General features: G+C 43.3%; 1 protein-coding gene across 12 annotated transcripts in view; it reads right to left on the bottom strand.

Moving 5' to 3' along the window:
* JAKMIP1 (janus kinase and microtubule interacting protein 1) overlaps positions 1 to 16324 on the bottom strand; it is a 167264-nt gene that overhangs the window by 64763 nt on the left and 86177 nt on the right. For 11 of the 12 annotated variants that reach the window (XM_056555118.1, XM_056555111.1, XM_056555115.1 and 8 more), the window contains exons 6-8: positions 11944 to 12090; positions 8831 to 8968; positions 7844 to 7903 (exon numbers count right to left, since the gene is read on the bottom strand). In XM_056555118.1, the coding sequence (XP_056411093.1) occupies positions 7844 to 7903; positions 8831 to 8968; positions 11944 to 12090 (345 nt within the window). The remainder of the gene's footprint in view (positions 1 to 7843; positions 7904 to 8830; positions 8969 to 11943; positions 12091 to 16324) is intronic. The other variant, XM_056555114.1, reaches the window with a different exon arrangement.

Here is a 16324-nt window from a genome sequence, read left to right as displayed (position 1 = left end):
GTGACGTCACGAGCCTCTGCCCCGCATCACCAGTCATCCGGCACGGAGCAAAGCTCGCTCCGTTCACTGTATGTCTGGGGTGCCGCAGCAGAGATCGCGGGGGTCCCCAGCAGCAGGACCCCCGCGATCAGACATCTTATCACCTATACTTTGAATAGGGGATAAGATGTCTAGGGGCAGAGTACCCCTGTAAGGGCTGGTCTTGCAGGACTCCTGCAAATGGGAACTGCGTTCCTGCTGTGGAAAAAGTACAGGAACTCTGTTCCCATGAGTTCCTGCAGGACTTGAGTCCTGGGCGACGCGTAGTGGGAACGCTCAGAGGCAACACCGGCAGTTTTGCACAATAGTGCGAAACTGCCGACGTTGCCTCTGAGTGATCCCACTAAGCGCCAGACCTGAAGACCCCGTAGCCCAGACACCTATTGTGCAGTGAGTGCATATATGTTTCTTTCCGTTTGTATCCTCAAATTACAATATTAATTGGTTGCAGGACGACCATTATATGTTGAGACCATAACTATGGAAACCTGGTAATTGCTTCTGAAGACCTCAAAATGTCATCTAAAAATAGGAAAAAGTGAAGATTAAAGAAAAACAAGTAAAAAACTAATACAGAAAGCAAAGCCTCACATATAACAGTAAGAAAGATCTGCTGGGAGCTGTAATCACTGTCTATGTAGAGGGCAGGAGCTTCTTCAGGGTCCTGTACAGTGCACACAGTGTCCCAAAAAAGTAAAACAGAGCCATTGACATGTTTTGCAGATCTAAGTTGTCCATAGCACTGTATGTTGAGTCAGGTTCCAAGATACAATAGTCAAGAAAAAGCTATTGTATGATGATAATATTGTAACCTGAGGCCATTGTAAGCTGAGGGATCACTGTACAGTTGGCTATACATTGCCATGACATGGTGCCAACTGAGGTCAAACGGGCTGAACAGAGAGCCAAAAAATCCTACAGTCAGAAGCCTTAAAGACCCAGCATAACACAACTCCATATGGAAGGTAATCACTTACCACTTGCATCGATTTCTTATAGGATAATTGAAAAAACCTATTAAAGCATACGTCTCCTGGTTCGTTCTACTGATGAAAAGTTGTGTGTTTAGTTGTTTTCTCTTCAAATAATGACAAGTACACTTAAAATGTTATTGATATTTCTTGTATGTGCAAAGATGAATATTACAACACAATTACAAGTGGACATGTTCTGTACAGATAAAGGGTGGGCACTTATACCAGCTCATGTCTGAGGACAGTCCTGTCTCCCTTTCTGACAGTTCTCATGCTCAGCTGGACAGTGTATCATACTAAAATTGCTGAACCTTGTTGCATTAAAGGGGTACTACAGTGGAAAACATTTTTTTTTTAAATCAACTGGTGCCAGAAAGTTAAACAGATTTGTAAATAACTTCTATTAAAAAATCTTTAACCTTCCATTACCTTTTAGGAGCTGAAATTCTTTTCTTTTTGAATTTCTTTTCCCGTATCAGGAACTTTCCAAAGCAGGAGAAAATCCCCATTGCAAACCTATGTTGCTCTGGACAGCTCCTGACACGGACAGAGGTGTCAGCAGAGAGCACCGTGGACAAGACAAAAAAGAAATTCAAAAAGAAAAGAATTTCCTCTGTAGCATACAGCTGCTAAAAAGTACTGGAAGGGTAAAGATGTTTTAATAGAAGTAATTTACAAATCTGTTTAACTTTCTGGCACCAGTTGATTTAATAAAAAAAAAAATATGTACCCCTTTAAGTAGCTTTTCTTAATTTAACACTGCAGATCAATTGAATCACAAAAGGCAAAAAACAAAAACCAGTGTCAAGGAAGACATATAAAACTGCGTCATTACAAAAAATATGCATGTTAATTTCCACGCATTTCACACCTTCACGATTGTTGCCAAGGTTTAGACATTAATGACTGCTGAGTTATTTTGGGGGGACACAACATTAAACACTGTTATACAGACTGTGCATTCATTACTTTACATTGTAGCAGAGGGTTATTTCTTCAGTGTGGTCACATGAAGAGATAGAATAAAATATTAACACTTATGTTAGGGATGGACTCCGTTATGTGAGATAGTGTATATCAGTGATTCCCAACTGTGGTGCTTTTTTTCTTTTCTTTTAAATGTCCCACCCCGGCCTGCGTGCTTATGACTGACGGCGCATGGTGGAAGGGAAGCCTGCGTACGCACACAGCGTCCCCCTGCATCCCATGTATACTCCTCTACACCCCTCTGTCACCCATGTACACTCCTCTACACCCCTCTGTCACTCATGTACACTCCTCTACATCCCTCTGTCACCCATATACACTCCTCTACATCCCTCTGTCACCCATGTACACTCCTCTACACACCTGTCACCCATGTACACTCCTCTACATCCCTCTGTCACCCATATACACTCCTCTACATCCCTCTGTCACCCATGTACACTCCTCTACACACCTGTCACCCATGTACACCCCTCTGTCACCCATGTACACTCCTCTACACCCCTCTGTCACCCATGTACACTCCTCTACACCCCTCTGTCACTCATGTACACTCCTCTACATCCCTCTGTCACCCATATACACTCCTCTACATCCCTCTGTCACCCATGTACACTCCTCTACACACCTGTCACCCATGTACACCCCTCTGTCACCCATGTACACTCTTCTACACCCCTCTGTCACCCATGTACACTCTTCTACACCCCTCTGTCACCCATGTAAAAAAAAAAAGTGCTCAGCCTAATAGGTTTGTTTTGCAGGTTTAACGGTGAAGAATTGTGGCTGGAAGAAATCGTCATGATGGCGCAGACCAGATGGAGAAGAGAAGGCAACAACGCAAATTAGAGAAGAAGTCATTGGTGAGTTGCTGTATAAAGCAGCACTTTAAACTACATACCCACTGATAAATAGATATAAAAAAAATTTCCGGGATGTGCCCCGACCCGAAAAAGGTTGGGAAACACTGGTGTATATAATAAAATAGATATATACAGTATAATTGATTCTGTTTTGAGATGGTTAGAAAGAAAAGGTGTGTTCCCCCACCCCAAGGATCCCAGCACCACTTTTGTCCACAGGCTGTGTCTGCTATTGTAAATTTAGCCAAATGTAATAGAATGGGCCTGAGCTGCAATGCCCAAACAGGAGTAGCTTTTCTTCAAATCCATAATTATCCCTTTTTTAAAGCCTTTGCTTTTAAATCCGATTTAATGCGGTTATCTGGCAGTAGACACTAAAAATAAACAAGTTTAAAAAAATGCAGGGGACAGTATTCTCTTATATTAACTGGTTGCCCAGGTTGTCTTTGTGCCTAAATTCTGCCTTTGTGGACTCCAGAGACCCGCACTTGCCCTGTTCTAAATCACTGCGGGAGCTACCGGAAAATGACACGTTCCATAATCTTTAGTGTTTCCCCTTTAATGTCTGGGGTCCTCCCAAATCTCCTTTCCTCAATCCCTCCCACTGTGATGTTAGATGAAGCTTGCCTCTAATTAGCTTATCAAAGGGATAGCCTGACAGGACATTAGCAGGTCAAGCCCGGAGATGACGGATGTATGTGACAATATGGCTGCCGCCCTGATGATAGCACGGTTGACCATGATTCTAAAGGTTAAAACACTACCGAACTTCTAGTGGGGGTTTAGGACAATGAAAAGTGTCAGAAGGGGGAAAATGTCTATACAACAGCATATTACATAACTATGTCCATAGGAGGATTGTTTTCCAGAGCTGGAGTACCTCTTTCACCCCTTAAGGACGCAGGACGTAAATGTACGTCCTGGTGGACGCAGGACGTAAATGTACGTCCTGGTGAGGTGGTACTTAACGCACCAGGACGTACATTTACGTCCTATGCATAACCGCGGGCATCGGAGCGATGCCCGTGTCATGCGCGGCTGATCCCGGCTGCTGATCGCAGCCAGGGACCCGCCGGCAATGGCCGACGCCCGCGATCTCGCGGGCGTCCGCCATTAACCCCTCAGGTGCCGGGATCAATACAGATCCCAGCATCTGCGGCAGTGCGCGATTTGAATGAATGATCGGATCGCCCGCAGCGCTGCTGCGGGGATCCGATCATTCATAACGCCGCACGGAGGTCCCCTCTCCTTCCCCCGTCCGGCTCCCGGCGTCTCCTGCTCTGGTCTGTGATCGAGCAGACCAGAGCAGGAGATGACCGATAATACTGATCTGTTCTATGTCCTATACATAGAACAGATCAGTATTAGCAATCATGGTATTGCTATGAAAAGTCCCCTATGGGGACTATTCAAGTGTAAAAAAAAAATCCCCTCCCCCAATAAAAAAGTAAAACGCTCGTTTATTCCCATTAAACTATTAAAATAAAATGTTAATGATCCCGTACGGTGAACGGAAAAAAAAAAAGTCCAAAATTCCTACTTTTTTAATACATTTTATTAAAAAAAAAATATAAAAAATGTATTAAAAGTTTTTTATATGCAAATGTGGTATCAAAAAAAAAGTACAGATCATGGCGCAAAAAATGAGCCCCCATACCACCGCTTATATGGAAAAATAAAAAAGTTAGAGGTCATCAAAATAAAGGGATTATAAACGTACTAATTTGGTTAAAAAGTTTGTGATTTTTTTAAGCGCAACAATAATATAAAAGTATGTAATAATGGGTATCATTTTAATTGTATTGACCCTCAGAATAAAGAACACACATTATTTTTACCATAAATTGTACGGCGTGAAAACGAAACCTTCCAAAATTAGCAAAATTGCATTTTTCGTTTTAATTTCCCCACAAAAATAGTGTTTTTTGGTTGCGCCATACATTTTATGATATAATGAGTGATGTCATTACAAAGGACAACTGGTCGCGCAAAAAACAAGCCCTCATACTAGTCTGTGGATGAAAATATAAAAGAGTTATGATTTTTAGAAGGCGAGGAGGAAAAAATGAAAACGTAAAAATTAAATTGTCTGAGTCCTTAAGGCCAAAATGGGCTGAGTCCTTAAGGGGTTAAAAGGGTACTCCACCGGAAAACATTTTTATTTATTTAGTTTTTTAACCAACTGGTGCCAGGAAGTTAAACAGATTTGCAAATTACTTCTATAAAAAATCTTAAACCTTTTAGTACTTATAATCTTCTGTATGCTGCACAGGAAGTTCTTTTTGAATTTCCTTTCTGTCTGACCACAGTGCTCTCTGCTGACACATCTGTCCATTTTAAAAACTGTCCAGAGCAGGAGAAAATCCCCATAGCAAACCCATCCTGCTCTGGACAGTTCCTGAGATGGACAGAGGTGTCAGCAGAGAGCACTGTGGTCAGACAGAAAGGACATTCAAAAAGAAAAAGAACTTCCTGTGGAGCATTTAGAAGCTTATAAATTCTAGAAGGATTAAGATTTTTTAATAGAAGTAATTTATAAATCTGTTTAACTTTATGTCATCAGCTGACTTAAAAAAAAAAAAAGTTTTCCAGTGGAGTACCCCTTTAACCCCTTAAGGACTCAGCCCATTTTGGCCTTAAGGACTCAGACAATTTAATTTTTACGTTTTCATTTTTTCCTCCTCGCCTTCTAAAAATCATAACTCTTTTATATTTTCATCCACAGACTAGTATGAGGGCTTGTTTTTTGCGCGACCAGTTGTCCTTTGTAATGACATCACTCATTATATCATAAAATGTATGGCGCAACCAAAAAACACTATTTTTGTGGGGAAATTAAAACGAAAAACGTAATTTTGCTAATTTTGGAAGGTTTTGTTTTCACGCCGTACAATTTATGGTAAAAATTATGTGTGTTCTTTATTCTGAGGGTCAATACGATTAAAATTATACCCATTATTATATACTTTTATATTATTGTTGCGCTTAAAAAAAATCACAAACTTTTTAACCAAATTAGTACGTTTATAATCCCTTTATTTTGATGACCTCTAACTTTTTTATTTTTCCGTATAAGCGGCGGTATGGGGGCTCATTTTTTGCGCCATGATCTGTACTTTTTTTTGATACCACATTTGCATATAAAAAACTTTTAATACATTTTTTATAATTTTTTTTTTTTATAAAATGTATTAAAAAAGTAGGAATTTTGGACTTTGTTTATTTTTTTTCGTTCACGCCGTTCACCGTACGGGATCATTAACATTTTATTTTAATAGTTCGGACATTTACGCACGCGGCGATACCAAATATGTCTATAAAAAATGTTTTTTACGCTTTTTGGGGGTAAAATAGGAAAAAACGGATGTTTTACTTTTTTATTGGGGGAGGGGATTTTTCACTTTTTTTTACTTTTACTTTTACATTTTTTTAAATTTTTTTTTACACTTGAATAGTCCCCATAGGGGACTATTCATAGCAATACCATGATTGCTAATACTGATCTGTTCTATGTATAGGACATAGAACAGATCAGTGTTTTCGGTCATCTTCTGCTCTGGTCTGCTCGATCACAGACCAGAGCAGGAGACGCCGGGAGCCGCACGGAGGAAGGAGAGAGGACCTCCGTGCGGCGTTCTGAATGATCGGATCCCCGCAGCAGCGCTGCGGGCGATCCGATCGTTCATTTAAATCGCGAACTGCCGCAGATGCCGGGATCTGTATTGATCCCGGCACCTGAGGGGTTAATGGCGGACGCCCGCGAGATCGCGGGCGTCGGCCATTGCCGGCGGGTCCCTGGCTGCGATCAGCAGCCGGGATCAGCCGCGCATGACACGGGCATCGCTCCGATGCCCGCGGTTATGCTTAGGACGTAAATGTACGTCCTGGTGCGTTAAGTACCACCTCACCAGGACGTACATTTACGTCCTGCATCCTTAAGGGGTTAAGCTAACCACACTCACTATGCTGTAGTGTTACTTTCCAAGCCTTAAAAAATAATATTACACACACACACACACTATATATATACATATACACACACACATATATACATACATACACACACACACACTGTATCTATCCTGGATGCATAGTCCTTAGGGTCATACAGAGTTACAAATTTCCACCCACAATTGTAGAACATATGTTAAAACAAGCCTAATAACTAGGGATCGACCGATATCGTTTTTTTAGGGCCGATACCGATAATCGGTGCAGGTTAGGGCCGATAGCCGATAACTTATACCGATATTCCGGTATAAGTTATCGGCTATTTAACCCCCTGCGACACCGCTGCAGATCATTGATTTAAAGCGGCCGCCGCCACCACCCGCTTCTCTCCCCTACCTGTTAGGGTGGTCCGGGCCATCCATCCATCGTTCATGTAGTGTCCAGGGGCATTCCGGGTGGAGGGTGGTCCGGTCCGTCCTTCTTCTCCGGCGGTCATCTTCTCCACTCCGGGCAGGCTCCGGCCTAGTACACTGCATAGACGCGCTGCGCAGTGACGCCCGTGTGCAGCGACGCACCTGACGTCACGGCGTAGCGGCGTCTATGCAACGTACTAGGCCGGAGCCTGCCCGGAGTGGAGAAGAAGACCGTGGGAGAAGAAGGACGGACCGGACCACCCTCCACCCGGAACGCCCCCGGACACTACAGGAAGGAAGGATGGCCTGGACCACCCCCATTACGGGTAAGTTTAATTTTTTTATTGACTCGGAGGGTGGGGGAGGGGCCCGACCGGTATAGCGGTATGGGAAAAAATCCATACTGGTATACCGCCTAGCATCACGGTGGGGGGTGCGACGCGGTGCGGTGGGTCGGGGGTGCGGGGGGCAGGGCATTATCGGCTTATCGGCAAGATAATTGCCGATACCGATAATGCCCAAAATCGTGATTATCGGCCGATAATATCGGCCATACCGATAATCGGTCGATCCCTACTAATAACCACCTTCTATTTTTTCACTTAGTGTAATATACCTTTGGGTGCTTCAAGCTTTTTCTTTTCGGCTTTTTGAAACGCAGCATCCGTTCTTTTTCCTAAAAATCGCCATAAAATATTGATTTTAGTATTAGTCTACTATCAGATAGGCATAATAGGAGTGCTGTTTTTGCATCAGTTTTAAGAATACAATACTCTACAGAGATACTCTACAGTTCATCAGAACCCGAGTTAGGCTGGGTTCACACTACGTTTTTGCTATATGGGGAATGAGCCAACTGGAGTCAGATAGTGACTCCGGTCGGCTCATTTTTACCCCGTTACCTGTTTTCTGACCGGACCTAAAACAATGTCCCCATATAGCAAAACATAGTGTGAACCCAGCCTTAAGGGTACTCTGCTGCTCAGCATTTGGAACAAATTATTCCGAACGCTGGAGCTTGCAACCCCTGAACCTTCTGCATCTTATCAATTCCAGTGGTATTGGGCAGGAAATTACCTTTTAAAGGGGTACTCCGCTGCTCAGCATTTGGAACTAACTGTTCCGAATGGTGGAGTCGGCGCTGGGAGCTCATGATGTCATAGCCCCGCCACATCATGACATCAGGCCCTGCCCCCTCAATGCAAGTCTATGGGAGGGGGAGTGAAGGTTGCCACGCCCCCTCCCATAGACTTGCATTGAGGGGTGGGGCGTGACATCATAAGGGGCGGGGCTATGTCATCACAAGCTCCCAGCGCCGGCTCCAGCGTTCGGAACAGTTTGTTCCAAACGCTGAGCAGCGGAGTACCCCTTTAAAAGGAAATTTCCTGCCCAATACCACTGGAATTGATAAGATGCAGAAGGTTCAGGTGTTGCACCAATAATATGGAAGCAATAAAGCACCAATAATACAGGTTATGTAAGGTTTAGGCATTTATGATGATTGATTAATCCTTCAGTGTGTGTAATAAAAAAAACAACTACTTGTGACAAGAAAGTGAAATGCGTTGCTGCAATACACAGGCTGTAATATTATGTGTATTACCACCGTGATGTCATCAATGATCTGCTGCTGCTCCATGACTTGAAGTCGTAAGAATTCAATCTCTTGTTCCTGAGCATTACTCAGATCATCCAAAGAGGAATGGCGCTTTAAGGAGCTCACAGTGGACAACTTCTCCTTCTGTAAAAGGCAATGGAAACCTATTGACAGGATTTTGGATCAAGGCAATTTACTTATTTCTCTATCCACAAGAAGGAATTGTATCTCGTAATGGAGACAATCAACATTTCACAAATACCGGTACTATGTAAAACATAAAAAGTGTCCTTACTCCCAGAAGAATAATAGAAACCCACCCGCAGATCCAGCTCTCTCCTCCCCTCTCACAGCATAACTTCTGGCAGAGGTTGTGGATAAAGGAGCAGAGGTTGTGAATACCAAGATTTTACAAAGTTTCAATCATTATCCCGATGCAAGCCAAAATAACACTTGTTTAGCTTTAAGTGTGCTAAGGACATGTTTGATATGTACATGAAGGACAGAAGAAATGTGATGTGAACAGGCGCTTAGAGCGATCAGACGCTAAGGCTGCATTCACATCACGATTTCTCCATCCGGCTTGAGTACATAAAAATCGTGCACTCAAGTCGGATGGAGAAATCGTGATGTGAATGCAGCCTAAGTTACAAGCTGTAACATCCAGACTCGCAAATTGAGTTCATATTAGAAATTCTAATTCTAAGTACAATTCAATTTGAAACGTGGAGGAGCCAAGAAATGTGGCCATAAAATGGACACACAAAACTGTCCACACACACATATAGTTACGGACATACCCTATATGATAAATACTGAGTCTTAAAGTAGATAGTCCCATCTCATGAAGTCATGGCATATCTGAAGACTTCCTCAATACATTGTATGCATGTATACACACACTCAGTATATAAGGTCTGTTCTTGTCCTTTGTGGCACATAAAAGGGTATTCCCATCTTCTTTATGACTGCGGAGGTCCATTCTTTGGAGACTTGTCTATACTGAGGATGACCCAGCCCTAAATCAACATACTGGTTACTTCATTCTCAAGATCAGTGGGCGTACAGAGGCTGGACCCCCACCAATTTAGAATATGGTTGTAAATCCAAGCAGTATGCCATTACTTCATGAGATGGGACTATCTCCTTTAAGATTCATTATTGATCATATAAAGGTACGTCCATAACGATATGTGTTTATGGACAGTTGTGTGTGTCCATTTTATGGCAACATTTCTTGTCTCCTCCATGGTTCAATTTTTTTTTATATGTTTATTTATGGATTTTCAATAATGAACACAGCCTACAAAAAGGAAACCATAACCCGCCCCCCCTCCCTCACCTAGGCGAGCACACCCTACCCCAACAGCAGGGAAGGTCAGGCATGACAATAAACATGAGAAACCAGCAAGGAAACCATGCACAAGTAAACTACCCTCAGTCAGCGCAGAACAGAATAATAGGGCACTCCCACAGAGGACAATCGACACTTCACGGTTCAATTTTAATTGAACTAGAATTTCGAATGTGAACTAAATGTACTTTGTGCTGGTCTTTATGTGCCACAAAGGACAATAACAGACCTTATATAGTGTGTGTGCATACACGCATACAATGTAGTGAGAAAGTCTTCAGACTATCACTTTTTCACATTTTGTTATGTTGAGGCCTTGTACTAAATCAACAAAAGTTCATTTTTACATGAGGAGGAAATCAGGCACAAAACGGTACAAAAAAAATTTCTGCTGCACTTAAAGTTCCCAGGAGAACAGTAGCCTCCATGATTCTTAAATTAAAGAAGTTTGGAACAACCAGAACTGTTCCAACCAGAGTTGGCTGCCCAATCAATCTAAGAAATCAGGAAAAGTAGGACCTTGGTAAGTGAGAGGACCAAGAAGCCAATAGTCCCTGGCTGAGCTACAAAGGTCCTGTGTGCAGATGGAAGAATCTTTCAGATTGTCAACCATCACTGCAGCACTCCACCAATCGGGGTTCATGTCAAAGTGGCCAAAAAGAAGATTCCCCTCAGTAAAAGAAACATAAGTGTCCGTCTGGAGTTAGAAAAAAAACAACAACAAAAAAAACACCACCACCTTAAAAGGAAAACTGTCAGATATATTCTCCCGCACTATCCACACGGGCGGGGCATCTGCGCTTAACTGGCACTGACGTCAGGGCCGCTTATGAATATTCATCCCCTCTCCCTCCAGCTCTCCCTCTCTTCGCCCCTCCTAACTGGAGGGAGGGGGGATGAATATTCATAAGCGGCGCTGACGTCAGTGCTAGTTAAGCGCAGAAGCCCCGCACGTGCCAGTTACAGCAAGTTATACACATAGAATAAAACTACAATTTACTTGTGCATGGTTTCCTTGCTGGTTTCTCATGTTTATTGTCATGCCTGACCTTCCCTGCTGTTGGGGTAGGGTGTGCTCGCCTAGGTGAGGGAGGGGGGGCGGGTTATGGTTTCCTTTTTGTAGGCTGTGTTCATTATTGAAAATCCATAAATAAACATAAGATGTTAGACTGTGGGGGTCCCTCCGCTAGGGTCCCCGTGATCTCCGGGCTGGCACCCGTCATTCGGTGCATGGAGCAAACTCCACTCTGTGCCCAATGACTGGCGATGCAAGCCGTCACGCCCCCTCCATTCACTTCTATGGGAGGAGACGTGATTGCTATGTACTAGCCGTTACACCCTCTCCAATAGACATGAAGGGAGGGAGCGTGGCAAGTGAAGAACGCAGAAACTGCACGCTTCCGTCTTTCGGACACCGCCGCTGCCGGCCCGGAAATGGCAGGGGTCCCGAGCGGCAGGACCCCCGCGATTGAACATCTTATCCCCTATCCTTTGGATAGGGGATAAGATGTTTCCAACGGAGTACACCTTTAAGTGCAAAATGATGGAGGAAAACCCAATTTTTTTTTTTTTTTTTTTTAAGAACAAGGCAACAACATAATGAAATATGAAAAAAGTGAAAGGGTCTAAAAACTTACATAAAATTTTAAGTTAACATACATGTACATTGTAAAAATCTGACATTTCTAATAATCCATTTGAACATGATATAAATATACTGTACTGGCCTTCTATGTGCCCCCACGGTAGATGCCGTTTGTCTTACCATTTCTGCATTATCCCTCGATAAGGCCTTGATTTTTTCTTCCATCCTTTGTATTGTCTGTAATGTGTCCTCGTGCTTTTTGAACATCCTTTTATTCTTTTCTACCAGAGGCTTTAGCTGAGTTTCTGTTTCCCGGACGCGTTTAAGCTTTTAAGAGAAAAGCGAAAAAAAACAAAAAAAAAACAGAAAACATTATTAGTAGAAAACAAGCCCAGCTCAATGTCCCTTAAGATAAGTGTGCCAGTGATAGGCTGAGCGGCATTGTGATGTATTGCGCCCTGGCCCCAGATTTCTTCCTTCTGCTGGGGTCCGATATTCCCCACTGCCGCTCAGCCATAGTGGGATATCGCCCCGGTGATTAGCTGAGCCACAGAGTGACTAGTCAACTGCAAGGAGCAGGTAGAGGAATGCATTGGAGGCCAGGAGCGGGATACCGGAGGCAACAGGGGTGTGGCAGGTGCCAAGTCCAGTTTTTATTTTGTTTGTTTTCACATGCCGGCATTTTAGGCAGTATATTAGAGAGGAACTCCAGTACATGAGTACTTCTCCCTTAGCCACAGAATCTTGTGGGACCCTGTGGGACCCCCTGCGATCTCCAACCTGGCACAACGGCTCTAACGCCCCCTCCATGTATCTCTATGGGAAAGGGGGAGATACTTGAGTGCTGTATCTCTGGCTTTCCAATAGAGATGCATAGTGGGGGGTGACTGCAAACGCTTCGTGCTGTGGTCAACAGTAATCTGTGCGCAGAGCGGAGATTGCTCCATGCATGGAGACAGTCCGAGTGGTGGGCAGGAACTCATTGGGGGGGTCCCAGCGGTCAGACGGTGTCATCAGACACTTATCACATATCCACAGGGTTCTGTGGGTAGGGAATAAGTACTCATGTACTGGAGTACCCCTTAAAAAAAATAAAAAATAAAGCACTACCCTGGGATACAACTTTTTTTTTTTTTTTTTTTTTAAACAGATATTTGAAATGTAATGTCTAATGTGGGAAATACCAATATATGCAACTTAGGGTGCATTTACATCACAATTTTTACATCTGTCTAGGTTCATACAATTTTATACTTAAAAATCGTATAAAATCATATATCTAGACATATCCATTGACTTCTATTGAAAGATGGTATCCATCACGTACCCGTTTTGGTCAGTTTATGTTGTCAAATTTTGGGTCTCACGGAAAATCATAGTTAAAAAGATTATTTGCCTTGTTAAAAAAAATAAAAAACTCATATTATATATATATATATATATATAATGGATTTATGGTTCAATACACAAAATAGTTATAACCAGAGTAGAAGGTATTTTGAAATTACATAGATTAGGACAGCCATAAGGACCGTAGTCTGCATATACCAGGGGTACTCAACTATTTTTAGAGAGGATCCGCTTATTCAGGTCTGACATCCGGTAAAAGGTCCAGGATGAACGCTAAGGCCTGGTTCACACCAGTAGAAGGTATTTTGAAATTACATAGATTAGGACAGCCATAAGGACCGTAGTCTGCATATACCAGGGGTACTCAACTATTTTTAGAGAGGATCCGCTTATTCAGGTCTGACATCCGGTAAAAGGTCCAGGATGAACGCTAAGGCCTGGTTCACACCAGTAGAAGGTATTTTGAAATTACATAGATTAGGACAGCCATAAGGACCGTAGTCTGCATATACCAGGGGTACTCAACTATTTTTAGAGAGGATCCGCTTATTCAGGTCTGACATCCGGTAAAAGGTCCAGGATGAACGCTAAGGCTTGGTTCACACCTAGCGGTCTCAGTGCCGCTATAATATTGAATAGTGAATATAATACTGCCACACACTGTACCCTCTGAATATAATCATGCCACACACTGAGCCCCTGGTATATTACTGCCAAAAACTGAGCCCCTGGTATATTACTGCCAAAAACTGAGCCCCTGGTATATTACTGCCACACACTGGGCCCCTGAATATAATACTGCCATATACTGTACCCCTAAATATAATATTGCCGCACACTGGGCCCCTGAATATAAAACTGACACACACTGTACCCTCTGAATATAATACTGACACACACTGTAACCTCTGAATATAATAATGCCACACACTGAGCCCCTGGTATATTACTGCCACACACTGAGCCCCTGGTATATTACTGCCACACACTGTGCCACCTAAATTGAATACTGCCACACACTACACGCCCTGAATATAATACTGCCCCACACTGGGCTCCTGGTAGATTACCCCCACACACACTGTCCTCTGAATATAATCCTGCCACAAACTGGGCCCCTGGTATATTACTACCACACACTGGGCCCCTGAATATATTACTACCACACACTGGGCCCCTGAATATATTACTACCACACACTGGGCCCCTGAATATATTACTACCACACACTGTGCCCCTGAATATAAAACTGCCACACACTGTGCCCCTGGTATATTACTGCCACACACTGTAAACCTGGTATATTAAGTTTGTCCCGGTGCCCCTTCATGAACTTTGCCACTGTGACGCTCCAGCTGTTGCAAACTACAACTCCCATTGTGCACTGACAGAGGGTCATGATGGGAGTTGTAGTTCTAAAACAACTGGAGAGTCACAAGTGGCGGCGCCTATTCATTTGTATCGCTGTCTTAGAGACACCTATGCAAATGAATGAGAGGAGATCCGGCGGCCAGTCCGGATGACTGGCGGCCGCCGTCCAGATCTGGACCGCAGTCCGCCAGTTGAATACCCCTGGCAAATACCATATCGTCTGTAATCTTGGTATGCAATCAATCATTAAAAAAAAAAAAAGATTTTTTTTAAATTGTATCTGTTCATTTAACATTACTGTATGTAAATCACATTGATTCATATAACTATAGGTTTTGATCCATTTAGCTGTGTAGATTTTCTTTACATACGTGCAGGAGCTTTGAAATAGTCTAGAAATATTGAGAAACAAAGCCTTTGGCAGCCCGAGCATGCTGGGAGTTGTAGTTTTGCAACAGCCGGGGGCAAACTGGTTGGGAAACACAGCTCTAAGGGGGTCGTCCAGACCCTAAAATGTTGCAAAACTACAACTTCCAGCATGCTCGGACAGCTTTTGGCTATCCGGGTATGCTGTGAGTTGTAGTTTTGCAACATCTGGGGGGGCACATTATGGAGGGCACTGACATAACCCAATGCTCCTCAACTTGTATTTCTCCAGCTATTGCAAAATGACAAATGGGCTGTCCGGACATGCTGAGAGTTGTAGTTTTGCAACAGCTGGGGGCGAACTGGTTGAGAAACACTGCTCTAGAGCCATATATAGGTGTAGGCCCGAATTCTAAAAAACACAATCATGGATATTAGTTAAGCCAGCAATCCTGCATTCTTGGAGGCAGAATCATGGGACAGAAGTGGTGGCCTCCGCTTGCCACAGAGAGAAATCTGAGTAATATAACTTCTCCCTCTGTGTATGTGATGATGCGGGAAGGGGTTTAACAAATTTATAAAAATGGAAACAGTGACGCCCTTTTTTATTTTTTTATTTTTTTTTATTAAATACAACCCTCAAGTGAAATTCATTTAACTAATTTTAAATCCAGACAAACATCTCATCTAGTAATAATAAAATGTGTGACAACAGTTCGTAATGAGCACATTCATTCCTTATGTGTCGGCTGAATTACTTGGCAGGATTGGGAATCTGTTTCAAGCATTTTACATGTCATTGAAATGCAGATATTTGTGTGCTTTCCAGCTGCCTCTGAATATATTTGTCACATAGTCCTAAAGAACACATGTGCTGCAATCCTGGTCTGGTCCATATGCCAGTCATCTGGTTGCTGTATTGCCCAGTTATTTTCTTTACTATCTATATCAGTGGTTCTTAACCTGGGTTCGATCGAACCACAGGGGTTCGGTGAGTCAGTCTCGTGGGTTCGGCAGAGGTCAAGACACACACCCGACTCATATGATTCGTGATGACACGCCCTGCTTGTCCATCATTGGTGCAGGTGATCATGTCCCTCCTAACAGATCTCAGATTACTGTTTTACCCTACTGTAAAGGAAGCCTCCTATCCTTTGTGGCTCCGCTTCTACGCGATCGCCTGCCTGTGTCCAACGCTGGAACGGACCACTCTCGGCGCGGCATCCCGTGACGCACTTCCGATCCTGCAGCGCAATAATCCGCCTTAGCCAGACGGTCCCTCTGACAAGAGGACAGCCTGGACGCACGGACACCGCGGGAACAGGTAGGCACACCGAGGATGCTGGACATAAAAACGAAGAAAAGGAACAGACTTTGTTGCAAAAATGACATGAGAGTGGCACTTGCCAAAGTAAAGCTGCGCATTTCTGAACTGGTCTCTGAAAGACAACAGCAGAAGTCACACTGATTTGCA

Source organism: Hyla sarda, chromosome 1 (genome assembly GCF_029499605.1).
Source record: "Hyla sarda isolate aHylSar1 chromosome 1, aHylSar1.hap1, whole genome shotgun sequence".
NCBI classification, from domain to species: Eukaryota; Metazoa; Chordata; class Amphibia; order Anura; family Hylidae; genus Hyla; species Hyla sarda.
The sequence above is the reverse complement of the archived record's forward strand: the minus strand, read 5'-3'. Positions and strand labels throughout refer to the sequence as shown.